Source organism: Myxine glutinosa, chromosome 5, assembly GCF_964187855.1.
Source record: "Myxine glutinosa chromosome 5, kmMyxGlut1.1, whole genome shotgun sequence".
NCBI classification, from domain to species: Eukaryota; Metazoa; Chordata; class Myxini; order Myxiniformes; family Myxinidae; genus Myxine; species Myxine glutinosa.
This window is the reverse complement of record NC_136265.1, coordinates 82,769,797-82,786,731: the sequence shown is the minus strand read 5'-3', so window position 1 is coordinate 82,786,731 and position 16,935 is coordinate 82,769,797. Positions and strand designations below refer to the sequence as shown.

At 45.0% G+C, this 16,935-nt stretch overlaps 1 protein-coding gene across 1 annotated transcript in view; it reads right to left on the bottom strand.

Annotated features, from left to right (window-relative positions):
• Window positions 1-3,195: 3,195 nt before the first annotated feature.
• Window positions 3,196-16,935, bottom strand: part of LOC137428491 (uncharacterized) — a 29,808-nt gene continuing 16,068 nt past the window's right edge. Inside the window, exons 2-7 of the mRNA XM_078777366.1 lie at window positions 10,341-10,481; window positions 6,596-6,782; window positions 5,542-6,385; window positions 4,653-5,205; window positions 3,356-4,400; window positions 3,196-3,235 (exon numbers count right to left, since the gene is read on the bottom strand). Coding sequence (XP_078633492.1) covers window positions 3,196-3,235; window positions 3,356-4,400; window positions 4,653-5,205; window positions 5,542-6,385; window positions 6,596-6,782; window positions 10,341-10,481 — 2,810 coding nt within the window. The remainder of the gene's footprint in view (window positions 3,236-3,355; window positions 4,401-4,652; window positions 5,206-5,541; window positions 6,386-6,595; window positions 6,783-10,340; window positions 10,482-16,935) is intronic.

Sequence of the window (16,935 nt, the reverse complement as noted above, 5' to 3'; positions counted from 1 at the left end):
TGGTAAACCCTCCTTTACGTTCTGAGCCAGCACCTCCATCACAGTTACAAATAGTAGTGGACTTAGTACCGACCCCTGATGCACTCCCACCTTCACCTCAAACTCACCACTGTTCCCGTCCTTACAGCTGTGCGCGCTATTTTGTACATTGCCATCACTACTCTGATCAACCATTCCTGCACTCCTAACTTCCTCAATGCCCATGTCACTACTTCACGTGGAACCCTATCGAATGCTTTCTCCAGATCAACAAACCCAAGAAACAACTTCTTCCTCTTCTCCATGTACTTCTCCTGCAACTGCCTCACAATAAAAAGCACGTTTGTCGTTCCTCTTCCTGTCATAAATCCAAACTGCATTTCGCCAATCTTCACTTTCTTCCTTATCCTCCTCTCCAACACCATTTCCAATACCTTCATTCCATGCTCCAATAACTTTATCGCTCGATACGAGCCACAGTCCATAGGGTCACCTTTCCCCTTGTATAGAGGGACGAGGGTACTCAGTTCCCAATCCACTGGAATGTGGCCTTCTGTCACCACCAGTTTGCAGATCTCTGTCATTCTCTTCACACCCCAACTTCCTGCTGCCTTCAACATATCTCCCACAACTCCCGTCGGCCATCCCGCTTTTCTGCTCTTCATTGGTTTTGGCGCTTCCTAAACTTCCTTCTCGGTTATCTTCTCTGCCGGTCCTAAAAGTGGGTTACTCTCTGTGTTGCCATCCCATTCATTCTCTGCATTCAACAGTATTTCCATATATCTCTTCCATCTTCTTTAATTCCATCTGGGTCCACAAGGATTTGTCCCACTTCGTCCTTCAAGCAACTCACCCCCATCACATCACACCTCTCTTTCACTATCTGCTTTGCAATCCTGAATACCGCTCTCTGACCCTCTTCCAAATCCAAGCATTCCCCGAACATTTTCCTACATGCCTCCTGCGCCTTTGCTACCCCTTTCTTTGAAGCCTTCTATCTTTCATGCTCTGCCTTTTCTGCCCCCATACCCTTCGCCTTCTGCCACTCCTTGAACTTCTTCCTCTTCTCGTCAATCTTCTTTCCAACTTCATCATCACACCACCATGTTTCCGAGTGCCTCGGTGGTCCTTTTGTCCATCCACATACCTCACCAACGGCTCCCAACGGACTATCGTTCATTGACAACCAACCACTTCCAAGCTCAACCACATCATCCTCTACCATACTCAGCCTCTCTTTTAATGCCTCCCTCACTGTCACCTCTTTCAACCTCCACACCTTCATTCTCGGTTGGTACTTCACCCGCCGAGCTCTCCTCGCGGGTATGCTGGCTATGCTGCTAGTTATACACCGCCAGCAAGAGTATACATGTATAGATTTCAAGAGTATACTTGTGTCGACATAGATTTCCCGCCATTTTGATACAAAATGGCCGATAAAAAAGTACATTCCGGCAAGTCCTCGGTTTCTGACCGATTTTTCATTTGATTGTCTGACTGTGATTGTTTGTCCGCACAGAATAAATATGATTTTCCGCACAGAATAAATATGATTTTCTCTGCAACCGTTGGTCCGAATGACAGGAAATTGTCACCATATGTGCAACTCCACCTGCATAATTTTTTTTAATGACAATTATGACGTCATAGGTCACGTGGTTCGGCCGCCATCGAGGAAAAACCGAAAAACTTTGCACCTCTATATCTCCGAAAGCGCTGAATAGAAAAAATTGAGACATGGCTCATTGGAAAGAACGCTCCAAGTGGAATAACATCTGTTAATCATGATGTCATAGGTGCCTCCAATTTGACGTCATAATTTGACAAGTACAAAACTACATCCGATCAAGATGAAATTTCTTGAGCATAATCTCGGAATAAATTGGTGGAGAATTTTTTAAAATAATGATGACGTCATTGGTCATGTGTTCGACCGCCATCTTGGGAAAACCGAAAAACTTTGCACCCAGATATCTCCGAAAGCCCGGCATCAAAAAAATTGAGACGTGGCTCATTCTAAAGAACTGTCCATTGGGAATAACATATCTTAATGATGATGTCATAGGTGTCATAATGATCCATTATGATGTCATAATTCGACAAGTTCAAAACTTCATTTGAGCAAGATGAAATTTATTGAGCATCATCTGGGGTTAAATGAGTGGAGAAAAAAAAATGATGACGTTATCGGTGACATGGTTCAGCCGCCATATTTGTTTTGATACAAAAGCCTTAAAAACCACTCAAAACATGTCCTGGGGAGGGTCTGCAATCTCTGATTGGTCTTTGCAGTTGTAACTTCAGTGATCATGATTAAAATGTCCATCCAGCTCACTCCTTGCAATACTTCTGTCTTTTTAACACATGGTGAAATGGACGAACACAGATGCTCGTTGGAGAAGAAAGATTGGATTATCAGTCATTGCATTGTGAGGATAGGGCTGTCCAAAAAGTTTGGATTGCCCACAGATGTTACGAGAGATACCGTGGAACCATGGGATGAGCCTTCCATGATGCCAAACTCGTCAAATGAAACTGGTCAAGGGAACTTTCTAAAATTGACTTTTCAACTCTGTAATGGAAATGATCCTGATCTAAAGTTATTTTGATAATGAAATCAGAGTTCATGGTTGTTTTCTCTTCATTTATTGCAAACTTAACCACAAGCCTTGACAAAATAAACAACGACAAATAAACCAAACAAAACCACAAACATGTCTTCTCGTCTGCATTCGCAGGTGGGCCTTGTACTTTCTCTCCCAAACGGTGGGTCTGCATCGTATCATTCTGTTATGTTCCGGTCTTGCTGTTGGGCTTCTGGTATTGAGCCATGGTCTGAGTTCCCATCCTGTTTCACAACTTCTCTTTCAGTTATTGTGAATTGGTTGTCATTATCTTCTGCTTCTCAAGAACAACAGTATCTCAGTTTCTCTTGTCGTGCTGCACTCACCTCTTGTCTCTCCATCTGTTGTGCAGTTCCATTGGTCTTTTGAGTGCTCCTACTCTTCCAAAGTTTGTACTGTGTCATATTCATCCGTTGTGGCTTTGAAGGAAGTTCTCCATTTGTTGGTCACCATTCACTTCTTATTCCATCTTCGACTTGTCCTTGCTGCAACCGCTTATGTTTTCATAAGAGTTTAATTTGGCTCCACCAAAGTGATATTTTAATGACAATGTTTTTGGAATAGCCGCTCCCAAGTGTTTGCATTTGTAACATTATGCTCTTTCCTTCTCAACTGTGTGAATTTCTACATGTCTGATGAGGAATTTGCAAAATCTCTTGTGCATAACTTACAGAACATTTATTTGTGAGGCCCCTCTCACCTCTCCAGGGTGTACTTTTTGATGTTTATATAAATTTGATGAACAAGCATACGCGTTGCCACACACAGAACACTTGTACGGCTTCTCACCTGTGTGAATTCTATTGTGGGTTTTCATTGCTGAGGAATTTTGAAAATCCTTACTGCAAACGGAGCACTTGTACGGTCTTCTTCCACTGTGTACTTTTTTATGTTCATATAAATATGAAGAATGACCAAAATCCTTGTTGCAAACCAAACACTTGTACGGCTTTTCTCCTGTATGTATTCTTTGATGATTCTTCAAAATATGCGAAAAAGTAAAGGCTTTAGGACACACAGAACATTTGAAAGGCTTCTCACCTGTGTGTATTCTTTGATGCTGATGTAAATATGATGAATTATCAAAGTCCTTATTACAAACTGAACATTTGTTGGGGTTTTCTCCTGTATGTCTTCTTTGATGATTCTTCAAAATGTGCGAAAAAGTAAAGGCTTTCGGACACACAGAACACTTGTACGGCTTCTCACCTGTGTGAATTATTTCATGTTTTTTCATTGATGCGTACATTCGAAAATCCTTGCTACACACAGAACACTTGTATGGCTTCTCACCTGTGTGAATACTTTCATGTCTTTTCAATGATGAGGAAGTTATAAAATCCTTGCTGCACACAGAACACTTGTACGGCTTCTCACCTGTGTGAATTCTTTCATGTATTTTCAATGATGAGGAAGTTATAAAATCCTTGTTGCACAAAGAACACTTGTGCGGCTTCTCACCTGTGTGAATACTTTCATGTATTTTCAATGATGAGGAAGATATAAAATCCTTGTTGCACAAAGAACACTTGTGCGGCTTCTCACCTGTGTGAATACTTTCATGTATTTTCAATGATGAGGAAGTTATAAAACCCTTGCTGCACACAGAACACTTGTACGGCTTCTCACCTGTGTGAATTCTTTCATGTATTTTCAATGATGAGGGAGTTATAAAATCCTTGTTGCACAAAGAACACTTGTGCGGCTTCTCACCTGTGTGAATACTTTCATGTATTTTCAATGATGAGGAAGTTATAAAATCCTTGTTGCACAAAGAACACTTGTACGGCTTCTCACCTGTGTGAATACTTTCATGTCTTTTCATTGATGCGTACATTCGAAAATCCTTCCTACACACAGAACACTTGTGCGGCTTCTCACCCGTGTGAATTGTTTCATGTATTTTCAATGATGAGGCAGTTATAAAATCCTTGCTGCACACACAACACTGGTACAGCTTGTCACCTGTGTGAATTCTTACATGTTTTTTCATTGATGAGGAAGTTATAAAATCCTTGCTGCACACAGAACACTTGTACAGCTTTTCACCTGTGTGAATTCTTTCATGTATTTTCAATGATGAGGAAGTTATAAAATCCTTGTTGCACAAAGAACACTTGTACGGCTTCTCACCTGTGTGAATTCTTTGATGATTCTTCAAAATTTGCGAAAAAGTAAAGGCTTTAGGACACACAGAACATTTGAAAGGCTTCTCTCCCGTGTGTATTTTGTTATGTTGATGCAAAGATGATGAAAAAGTAAACGCTTTGCCACAGACAGGACACTTGTACGGCTTCTCACCTGTGTGAATTCTTTCATGTTTTTTCATTGATGAGGAAGTTATAAAATCCTTGCTGCACACAGAACACTTGTACAGCTTCTCACCTGTGTGAATTCTTTCATGTTTTTTCATTGATGAGGAAGTTATAAAATCCTTGCTGCACACAGAACACTTGTGCGGCTTCTCACCTGTGTGAATTCTTTCATGTGTTTTCAATGATGAGGAAGTTATAAAATCCTTGCTGCACACAGAACACTTGTACGGCTTCTCACCTGTGTGAATTCTTTCATGTATTTTCAATGATGAGGCAGTTATAAAATCCTTATTGCAAACAGAGCACCTGTGCGGTCTTCTTCCAAAGTGTATTTTTTGATGTTCGGAGAAACTTGCAGATTGACCAAAAACCTTGCCACAAAAAAAACACTTGTACGGCTTTTCACCTGTGTGAATACTTTCATGTCTTTTCATTGATGCGTACATTCGAAAATCCTTGCTGCACACAGAACACTTGTACGGCTTCTCACCTGTGTGAATTCTTTCATGGCTTTTCATTGATGAGGAAGTTATAAAATTCTTGTTGCAAACAGAGCACCTGTGCGGTCTTCTTCCAAAGTGTATTTTTTTATGTTCGGATAAACTTGCAGATTGACCAAAAACCTTGCCACAAAAAAAACACTTGTATGGCTTCTCACCTGTGTGAATTCTTTCATGTATTTTCAATGATGAGGTAGTTCCAAAATCCTTGTTGCACACAGAACACTTGTACGGCTTCTCACCTGTGTGTATTCTTTGATGATTCTTCAAAACTTGCAAAAAAGTAAAGGCTTTAGGACACACAGAACATTTGAAAGGCTTCTCTCCTGTGTGTGATTTTTGATGCTGATGTAAATATGATGAATCAGCAAAGTCCTTTTTACAAACTGAACATTTGTAGGGTTTTTCACCTGTGTGTATTCTTTGATGCCGACGCAAATGGCTTGAAGAAGTAAATTCCTTGCTGCACATAGGACACTTGTACGGCTTCTCACCAGTGTGAATTCTTTCATGGCTTTTCATTGATGAGGAAGTTCTAAAATCCTTGCTGCACTCAGAACACTTGTACGGCTTCTCACCTGTGTGGATTCTTTCATGTTTTTTCAATGATGAGGAAGTTTTAAAATCCTTGCTGCACACAGAGCACCTGTGCAGCTTCTCACCCGTGTGAATTCTTTCATGTTTTTTCATTGATGAGGAAGTTCTAAAATCCTTGTTGCACAAAGAACACTTGTACAGCTTCTCACCTGTGTGAATTCTTTCATGTTTTTTCATTGATGAGGAAGTTCTAAAATCCTTGCTGCACACAGGACACTTGTACAGCTTCTCACCTGTGTGAATTCTTTCATGTATTTTCATTATTGAGGCAGTTCTAAAATCCTTGCTGCACACAGGACACTTGCACAGCTTCTCACCTGTGTGTATTCTTTCATGTATTTTCAATGACGAAGAATTTGGAAACTTCTTACTGCAAACAGAGCACTTTTGGAATTTCTCACATTGGTCAATTTCTCCACTTTCTGGCTTTAGGATATGGGAGGAGGTTCTCCCAGAACTCAAAATCTCCACATCCTTTTTCGGTGAAACGTCATTATTCAGGTGATTCTGACCTGTGTGTATTTTTTGATGAAGATTTAAAGATGACGAAAGAGTATATGATTTGTCACACACAGAACACCTGTATGATCTCCCACTTCCTTGGATGTTGATTAATGTCTCTGTACAACTTTTGCAACTGCGGTTGCCAGACACGATGCCAAACTTGTCAGTTTCATCACAAATAGTCAGAGTCATGTGTGGATTGAAAACTTCTGGGTTGAACAACTTGGAACAGTTGGAACAAGAAACCAGTTTCATTTGTTTCTCTGTAAAGACAAATCACAAAAAGCATAAAAATTCAAACCATCTTTGAAAAGTATTGGATAATTGACAAATATTTCACACAAGATACATTTGAGGAAACACAAACTACATTATCAGACGTTATTCTGGAAATGTATTCAATCAAAAGTGTGGCTCCATCCAACGAAGGGTTAACACTCGAAACATCAGCTCCTTGCTTTTCATGACAGTTACCAAACTTCAATAAAAAATCTGTGGAATTCAGAATGCTTTGTTCTACTTGTCCGCAGACAAGGAATGATTGTCAAAGCTCGAGCTTCTCCAATTTCCAGAGAAGAGGGGTGAAACAACTTAAGGGTACCAACTCTCGAGGGAGAATAAGAATTCACAGTGCTCTGAAAAGGTTTTTTTTTTACGACGTAGCCCATAGGGCAAAGCCGTCTAGAACACAGTTTGTCCATCCGTATGTATGTATGTACGTCCACTTAAATGTATACTACTCAGAGCTGAAGATCTGGTCACATGACAGGGTGATGTGATTCCGTGTAATATCATTACGGTGGAAAGGCAGCCGATTCTGTACACCACCATTTTGATCCCAATTTCATTCAGGCCGAACATGTCGTCGAACCTGTCATATATCACAATCGCTATGCCCTACCTTATCGTTTTTCATTCAGTGTGAAACACAAACAAACCGATAGTTAAAATGACCATCAAATATCAAAAGCATGGGCGTTACGGGTCTTCCAACGACATAGTCCTTATAGGCCTTGAGCTTCATGGCTCACCTTCAGGCTGCTTTGGACAAATTATCCCAGGTTTCTTCATACAGTAGTATTGTTTTCATGATAATAATAACAGCATTAATATTAACTAGTGAGGTACCCATGCTACGCACGGGTGGGAGGCCAGAAGCAAACAGACAATGCAGAAACGGTGAATGCCAAAGTATGAAAGCAATAAATTCCACATTCCTGGAGCACCTTCAGTCGCACGTCAGACATGTACAGCAGTTCGTTAAGGACTTCCATTAAAAACGTACAAACAAACGGGTACGTTTGTTCCATACACAGTGAATGGCGAATCTGCATGTGGCGATCCACGAATTCACGTTTAGAAAGTAGAAACCATCACGGCATTCCATCATTCACTTGAACTTGATATCCCTTTTTTCATTCCAAACAACATAACTCCAATCACAAATGAAATAACATTAATATAAAAAATAAACTTTTAACAACATTCGTGACAAACAAATATTTAAATCCTGATGTGAAGTTCCATACGGTTGGGTGAATACAACAACATGCATTTTGAATACAATTGGGTGAATTGGGTTGGGTGAATTGGGTTGGGTTGGGTGAATTGGGTTGGGTGAATTGGGTTGGGTGATTGGGTTGGGTGAATGGTTGGGTGAATTGGGTTGGGTGGGTTGGGTGAATTGGGTTGGTGAATTGGGTTGGGTGAATACAATTACGAATTCAAAAATCATAATTGTATTCACTCAATTCCAATCATCAATTGATACTTTAACAAAACGATCAACACGATTCACGTTTAACGACTTAACATTACGATTGAATGACGGTTGTATTTGGATATTATCAAACCCACGCATTGCCGTCATCTGTCCACTTCGGCATTCGCGGCAGGTTCATAATTGTCATCAAAATCTAAACAGTATTTGTATAATTTCAATAAAAGCCACATCACTGTTCATATCGGTAAATATTATTCCATCGTGTTTGGAAAAACTGGAAAATTGAAAAACTTGGAAGAATTGGAAAAACAATATAGCCTATTTTCCTCTCAGCGGTCCCAGGAATACCCACCCAAAATATTGTTGTGATCGGTTGAGCCGTTTTTGCGGTACCTTCGAACGGACAGATGGACATTTGGTGAATTATAGTAAGATAATATAGAAAATATAATCGTAACACTGGAATCCGTTTGTCATTATTGCAAAATTTTCAGATTGAAGCGGTGTATGGTTTGTTCATTGTTGACTCGAAAAACAGAATAAAGTAATGCAGTCGTATCGTTTTTGTAACAATAGAAATGGCGTTAATACTCCCACACTCTCTTCAATCCCACTTCTCCTCTCCTTGGTTTTGTCGGCAACATTTTGGATCTGCCTTGGCATCACAGATGGGCACTCCCTCCCTGCCACGGCTGCCCTTCCTCTGCTCATGAGTTGATCTGCTCGCCTTCGGGCCCACCACCATGCTCGTTCCTGCACCTCTCCGCCCACTGCTTGGTCTGCATGTGGACCTTGGTGTCTCTGCTGCGTGTGCATGGGACTTCTCAGTGTTTTTCCACGCAAACGCTGTGGATATCGCCGGAGTTGTGGGATGGAGGTCGGGGAGAGGGTCAATGTCGCAGCCTCCACGGCTTCTTCGGTCTGATTAAACTTTTTGTTGATGGGGACAGCTTTATTATTTTTATTTTTTGTCATACTATCCTATCCTCTATCATACTATCCTCTTCAACTAAAGTATCAAACAAGCCCGGCTTCGCCGATGTTGGACTTTCGGTCTTCTTTTTTGACAGCGCGAAGAATGAAGGGAAGAAAAGCCTGTTGTAGAATTTATAGTCGACTTGCACTTGCCTTTGGAAGCTCACATGGAAAACTAGCCCTTTCATGGAGACACCAACGGGAATGGTGATATCAACAAAGTTGTCAAAAATAAATGTCTTTCAAAATAGCACAAGGTTAATCCAAGAAGTAAATATGAGAGTTGGTTGGTTTCTCCTTTCAGAGAGGTACTGTGAGTATTTAGGACTACCTGGGTTAAAACTCATGCTTCAGGTGTGGGAGTATTTTTTGATCTTCTGCTGGTTGTCTGTGAGAGATGGAATCACTGTTTTTCGGGCAATGGGCTGAAGTATTTTCAAATGTCAGATGGTACGTGAAATGTTAAGAAAGGTTTCCAGAGAAAATAAAAACAGCAATCAGGAATGGAATTTAGAATGGGGTCATAGCGCAAGCTGGTGTCCAATAGCAGAGACGGTGAGATGAGATTGAACCCGAATGGTGTGATGTGCAACTCGAGTTTAGCTGGGAGAGGCTACCATTAAATCAAAATATGTTCAAGATTTATTGTTCTCGGAAATGCTCCAGGTTTAACACATTGTGGAGATGGAAACATCAAATAGTAGATATTTTAAGATTGTTATGAAACTGATTTGGACAACGTACTTCCACAGCAAGTCATCCAAACACGGTGCATTCATCTCACTTGATTTGTTATTTCCAATGCTATTTCTGAGGTGTATGTTAATAAAGCAGAGACTTTTCCAACTTGGCTTTATGTGTCCGATCCATCCTGAGCAAATGCCAGAAATGCAAATTGCATTACAATTTCGAGGTATTTTATTCAAATACAATCCCTGTCCACATCTGCGTCTTTTATGAGCAACTAATATCCATGTCCAGTGAATGTAAACAAGCTCACTTGGTTGACCACAATTTAATGGATCTGTTATTCCAGAGTTTGGAACAAAAAGGTTTCATCTCTAAAAACAACAAACAAACAAGTCAAAGCCGTGTGATATGTTCATTACAAAGTTTGGCTTACCCTCAAGCAGCTGAACAGCTTTGCTGGACTCCGTGGGATGAGAATCACGTGTTTCCTCCTTTCCATGTTCATTGCTTAAAGCATCTTGGGAAGTCTCCAAATAACTTTGGAAAGTTTCCATCGTCCCCACAAGCACTTCATCTGCAAACCATTTGACAATTTATTGCTTTCCCATGAAGGCATGTGTGAGAACCATCACTGAAGATTAATATTGTTATGGTTTTCCACGACCCCTGTTCCCTTACCAAGGGAAGATTAAGCCCCTTGTTCTCTTTGGGTCTTCGAAACCGCGAGACTCGAGTCGCCACTTCCAGTCGGACGCGGGACAGGGGTTCAGGACAATGTTCGCACGTAGCTAAGTACTCGCGCCACCGCGGAAGCGGGGATCAAATCTCGCATGAACCACGCGTAATTTGAGTGCACCCGAGCGGATGGCGCACCACGTGGTTTGTGCAGTTACCTTGTTTTGGAACCCGATTAAAGCGATATAATTCGTACCACGCTCAGTCAATGATGGAAGGGCCAAAAGCGGTAGAATCAAAGAAATAACAGGCTTAATTATTATTTACAATGATCGGTAGAAGAACAGAAACACAGGGCAGATCTTACACAGTCTTAACTTATCTACCCAGACAATGGGCCCATTCACACTCACAGGGGGATGAAGGAAGGAATGTTCATGTGCTGAACGCGCCGGCTTTGTCGTTCAGGAACAGCTCACCCAGCGTGGCCCTCTGCCGGTCACAGCACGTCCCTCGACGAAGACAGGCAGGCAGGCGGGAGGGATCCTCGCAGCGCGTATCTTGAACAAAGGCAGGCAGGCAGGCGGGAAAATATACGCGCGTCTCTGTAGCCCGACGCGGCTGTCCTTCAGAGCGCGATTTATACAACGGCGCGCTTCCACTCTCGTAACTCAACGGAGGATCTGACTCAAGCTCAACCGAGCACTCAACTTGAAACTCAATTCAACAGCGCGCACTCTCAGGACTCCAACTTGGTTCAGCGCACCTCTCCTCTGAACTTGCAATTCAACACAGCGCTTCGAACCGATAACTCAAGCTCATCACTCAGCGCATGTCCTCCTCCTAACGACTCCAGCGCACCTCTCCTCAGAACTGAGGTGGGGGCTTCGGGCACAGGGTTATATTGCCACGCCCTGGCCTGCCTCGAATGTTCCAAACCACGCCTTTTGCCGCAGTGCTAAGCCACTCCCCTCGAGCCCTGATTGGCAGCTCGTGCTTACCGGTGACTCCCACTTCTCCTGTCCCGCCGTCCTTCGGCCTGCCTCGACTTGTCAGGCCGGCCTCGTGGTAATTTGCACCAAAACCAAAGCATCGAGGCGGCATAAGCATTGGAAGGAGACCTAACTCTCATTATTCTACTCAACGCAAAACTACACATAGGAAAGGTCTACGCTTACACTGGCTGAGAAATAACTGAGCTTAAAAGAGGCTACATGTTGTAGTGTGACTAACTACAAGGGGAAAATTAACCTTTATTTGTAAAAACACAAAACTGCAACACTACCCCCCCTCCCTCGTCAGCCTCGTCCCCGAGTCGAAACCAACAACTGAAACGACCGGTTAGAGAATGACATGCAAAATTAACTTTACTTTTACATGTGACATATAGGTGTGGTTCCCCCTAACATTTACTCTAACCCGTGTATGCGACAGTTTTAAAACACTAAATATGTCCCTCCTATTGCGTTGAGTAGCTACCTATCAGATTCACACCCACAATTAACCGAATTCCGGAATTTATCAAACTAAACACATAGCCGGTGGGCAGCATTTTCATATTTCAAGCACAAAAACTTAACCTTATTTACAATTCTATGACCCAGGACCTGTCCTTTTTGGAAGAGAAGATTGGAGGGGAGAGAAAGCACAGCAAAAACACAAAACACACTCATCAATCATGACATTTGCTGCTTGCTTCTTGCATCTTGCTTCTTGCGTCTTGCTTCTTCTGTGTGCCTATCAAACCGGCTAGCCCCCGGACCGGCACACAGGCCATTCTTGATCTTCAGGGCTACCTAAACTTACACATCTTCTCATCCCTAGCACACCATAATAAAAATGCACAAAAAATGCTTTATTTCATTTCTTTGCCAGGCAGGGCCAACCTTATGTGGTCTGACTGCGTGACATTAATGCCACTCAAAACAAGTGGTCCGAAGATGCAAGATGATTCTGCAGCAAGGTGCTGCACAGCAGAGGTGCAAGGCCACAAGACTTGTGGTCCATAAGTGTAATAATGTGCAGCAAAGGGTTTGTGGCAGCCAAGTGCTGCACAGGTGCAGCAAAGTTACAACAAAAGGATACGGCAGCAAATGCTGCGCAGTTCGACTGCACAGAGGTAGCAAGGTGCAGCAGGGATGCTGCACAGATCGATGGTGCTGCACAGTTCCACCTCCAAAATGGTCCTGGGGTGGGGGAAGAGACAAAGCACAACCAGCAAAGCGGAAAGGACGCAATGGCACACAGAAACACAAGGTAATGCGATGCGAGGGGCGCGGAAGAGCGAGCAGAGCAGGCTCGTCCCTAACCGTCCATACCCCCCACCGTCGGCTTACACTACCCTAGCCTCCTTGTATTTACAAATTCGTCCCTACGTCTTCTCTAATCTCTAATCCCCCTCTAATCTCATATCCCCCTCTAATCCAAATTCGTCTCCCAATCCCTCCCAGGAAGGAATGGAACAAACACAATGTCACACTACGTCTTTACTACTCAAAGAGTTTCACAGAGTCTTGGTGTGGAGCTTCGTCCTCCTTGGTGACTGGCTGTGGATGGTGCGAAGGGATTTCTCATCTCCTAGCTACACGACTGACATTTACTTTTAACCTACCCGGGGTCGTACTCTGCCAATCGGCCTCTTTAAACAAGTGGTTCTAAAAACCCGAATTCCCATTGTCCACCCTGTGGTGACATCTGAATTTGGGTCTCACTCCCAACGAATTTTCTCTCTGTGCCCTTGCACAATTTCGGGGCTGGGTCGTGTGGCTCCACTAGCAGGTCTACGTACCTGCGCACCTCCGCCACTGAAGTCGCCACCCGAGCTTACCTGCTCCTGCGACTAACTAACTGGGGAAGGCCCCTCCTGGCACTTTACCCCCTGATGCCCACCTTGGCATTGGGCAACCCGGGTCCTCTCCTGGGATCCTCAGGCCCCACTCAACAACTCACAACTACCCTACTGGGGAAGGCCCCTCCTGGCACTTTACCCCCTGATGCCCACCTTGGCATTGGGCAACCCGGGTCCTCTCCTGGGATCCTCGGGCCCCACTCACACTACAACTAACCGGCTCCCAGCGCCTACCTGCGGCCTCACCTGGTCGACAAACTACCAGTGGCGGAGTGCCCCAATTACCAACGCCCCAATTAAACCACACGCCCAGCCATTCAACATACTCATGCACCCAACAAAGCACTACTTGCTACGACCCGCACCACAGGTGTCAATATTCATACAAATTTTGCCTATGCCCTCTACCTGGCTTTACACGACCCACCCCGTGTGTCTGTGAATGGGTTCCACCTCCCCCCATTCACTTCTTCGCACCATGCATTCCACACCTTTTATTCCACACCACTTATTCGCACACCAATTATTTCCACTCACCACTACTCTCACACACCAAATATCTGGCACACCTTTTGTCTTGCACACCTTTTGTGCTCACACACCTTTTTCCATACACCTTTTGTTCTCACTCCTCAAACCAATTCCATTTATTCTCAAGCACACAGTTCCGGTTATTCTCAACACAATTTCTCATCAAACACACAGCATCATCTATCTCACTACTTCCCCTACAACTCGTGCTTCCCCGTCTTCCCTTTAAACTATGCACTCCCTTCGTCATTATCAACCACCTCATCTACCTCCGTCCCCACTATAGTACAGTGTCACTGCTTCATTATCATGTCTCTACAGTCTTCTAGTTCCCTGACATTATCCTAGCCCTCCCTCGGCTAGCTTCGGTGCCCCATGGAGGTAGCCATTGCTGTCACCCCCATGTGCCTATCACTGCCATCCCCCTAAACTAATGCTCACGGGCCCCGGTCGTGCGAGGAATGGTCAAACTACCATTCTTCCACATAGGGTACACTACTCTCATCAGTCCACAACACTCAAGCCTCTCCATGTGGATGTACATTGTTGTCACGGCTCGACCTCGCAGGGCCGAGCGATCCATTCGGGTGGTTGGTCTCCTGTATGGGGTGTCCTTGCGGCATTTTCGATCCAAATGGGGAGGTATGGATGGGCCAAGGTGCAAGGCTCCATCCCTGTGCGGGGCCTCACTGTACCACGCACGGTGGCCCAACCGCCCACGGTCGGAGCACCGCACCCGCCAAGGTGCGCGGCTCCGAAATCTACCCCCCCCTTGAACCTCGCCGAGCGCCTTTGCCGTCACGGCACCAACCATACAGTGCGGGGGCCGGCACGAATCGTGCACGTGGGTCCTTGTGAAACGGGCGCGGCACCGATCCTCGCCGGTCCCTGCTGCACACAACTCACCGGGGGCCCGCGTCCGCTATCCGTCCCGCGAAACGCTACCCCGGTCGGTGTCGATGCTTGAGCCGCGTCCTCACACCTCGCGACCCACTCCGAACTCGCACACCCAGGCGTCCCCGCACCTCCCATACACTCCGTTATGCACTCTTATTCTACACACTCTAATACCGCACAACCAGGCGCACGCACCCCTCACACATCCCGTTATCGCACTATCTTTTTCCACACTCTCGTGTGTGCACTCCTGCACACATTCTGTAACACACTCTCCCGTTACACACTCTTTTTCTGCACTCTCGGGTGTGCACTCTTCCTTCGCACCCTCAATCATCGCACACCCTGGCGCACACTTTTTCTCCACGCAGTCTTCTCATGCACATTCTGTCGCACACTTTTCTCGCTCACGCTTCGGCGCACACTCTCTCTCATACTGCACACCAGTTTCCCTCGTACACCGCACAATGGACCTTCCGCGACCGCCCAGGTCTCGTCTCTTTCCCAAGCGCGCCAAAAACCCGTTCGCGCCAAACACATTCGCGCCATTATTTCTCACCTCGGGGTCCTCCTTCCCTGGCTTCTTTGCCAGCACCTGTAAACCTTTATTGAGGTTAGCAAGCACGGCATCACGGTGTGAATACAGACTTTGTGTGCATTCCATTTCTTCCTCCCGCGATTTGTTCTCCGATTCTTCCGTCTCTTCAGCCCCAATCATTTCTTTTTTCTCGACGACCGCCAGCGCCCATGAAATTTCCTCGTCCAATTCGGCGACCGTCGGCTCTTCTACACCCCGCGTCGCGATTTTCAAAACCCCCGTCAACTTAGTTGTACTCCGCTTTACTTCGCTCTCCACGCATTCCCCACATCGCTTCACCCCAGTGCGTACCAATGCGACCACCTCGCTCAACCCGCAGCCTCATGTCCTCGCCCACCTTTTCAATATCCCTCTTTGATGCTGCTTTCAATTTTTCCACATCACATCTGGATTCCTTTATTTCGTTTTCCAATCCTTTTAACCCATCTTTAATTTCCTTGTATTGGTGGATTTGTCACTCGCTATTTCTATGGATGCTCGTAGTTGAGTTATGAGTATGTACAGGTCCGAAACCGCTGTCACCGCGGGCTCGGCTCTCGCCGCCACATGCGAAATGCCGCCATTTTCTTCGCCAGCTTCCGCCCCCTCTTCAGCTTCCTCCACTACAAACTGTCTCTCCTGCAGGTCCTGGGTTATCCATTCCTCCTCTTCATCTACCCTCACCGGCATTCGACCGCCTTGGCTAGCCATGGTACGAATACAATTTTTGGATTTAACAACTAAATTTCGTCCGCTCGTAATTTCGAGTGCGTGAAGCGCACTCCAGGTCCAATCCCACTCCTGACACCAAATGTTTCGGTTTTGCCGCGACCCCCGTTCCCTTACCAAGGGGAGATTAAGCCCCTTGTTCTCTTTGGGTCTTCGAAACCGCGAGACTCGAGTCGCCACTTCCGGTCGGACGCGGGACAGGGTTTCGGGACAATGTTCGCACGTACCTAAGTACCCGCGCCGTTGCGGCAGCGGGGATCAAGTCTCGCACGGACCACGCGTAATTTGAGTGCACCCGAGTGGATGGCGCACCACATGGTCCATGCAGTTACCTTGTATTGGAACCCGATTAGAACGATATAATTCGTACCACGCTCAGTCAATGATGGAAGGGACAAAAGCGGTAGAATCAAAGAAATAACAGGTTTAATTATTATTTACAATGATCGGGAGAAGAACAGAGACACAGGGCAGATCTTATACAGTCTTAACTTATCTACCCAGACAATGGGCCCATTCACACTCACAGGGGAATGAAGGAAGGAATGTTCGTGTGCTGAACACACCGGCTTTGCCGTTCAGGAACAGCTCACCCGGCGTGGCCCTCTGCCGGTCACAGCACGTCCCTCGACGAAGGCAGGCAGGCAGGCAGGCAGGCGGGAGGGATCCTCGCAGCGCGTATCTCGAACAAAGGCAGGCGGGAAAATATACGCGCATCTCTGGAGCCCAAATCGGCTGTCCTTCACAGCGCGATTTATACAACGGCGCGCT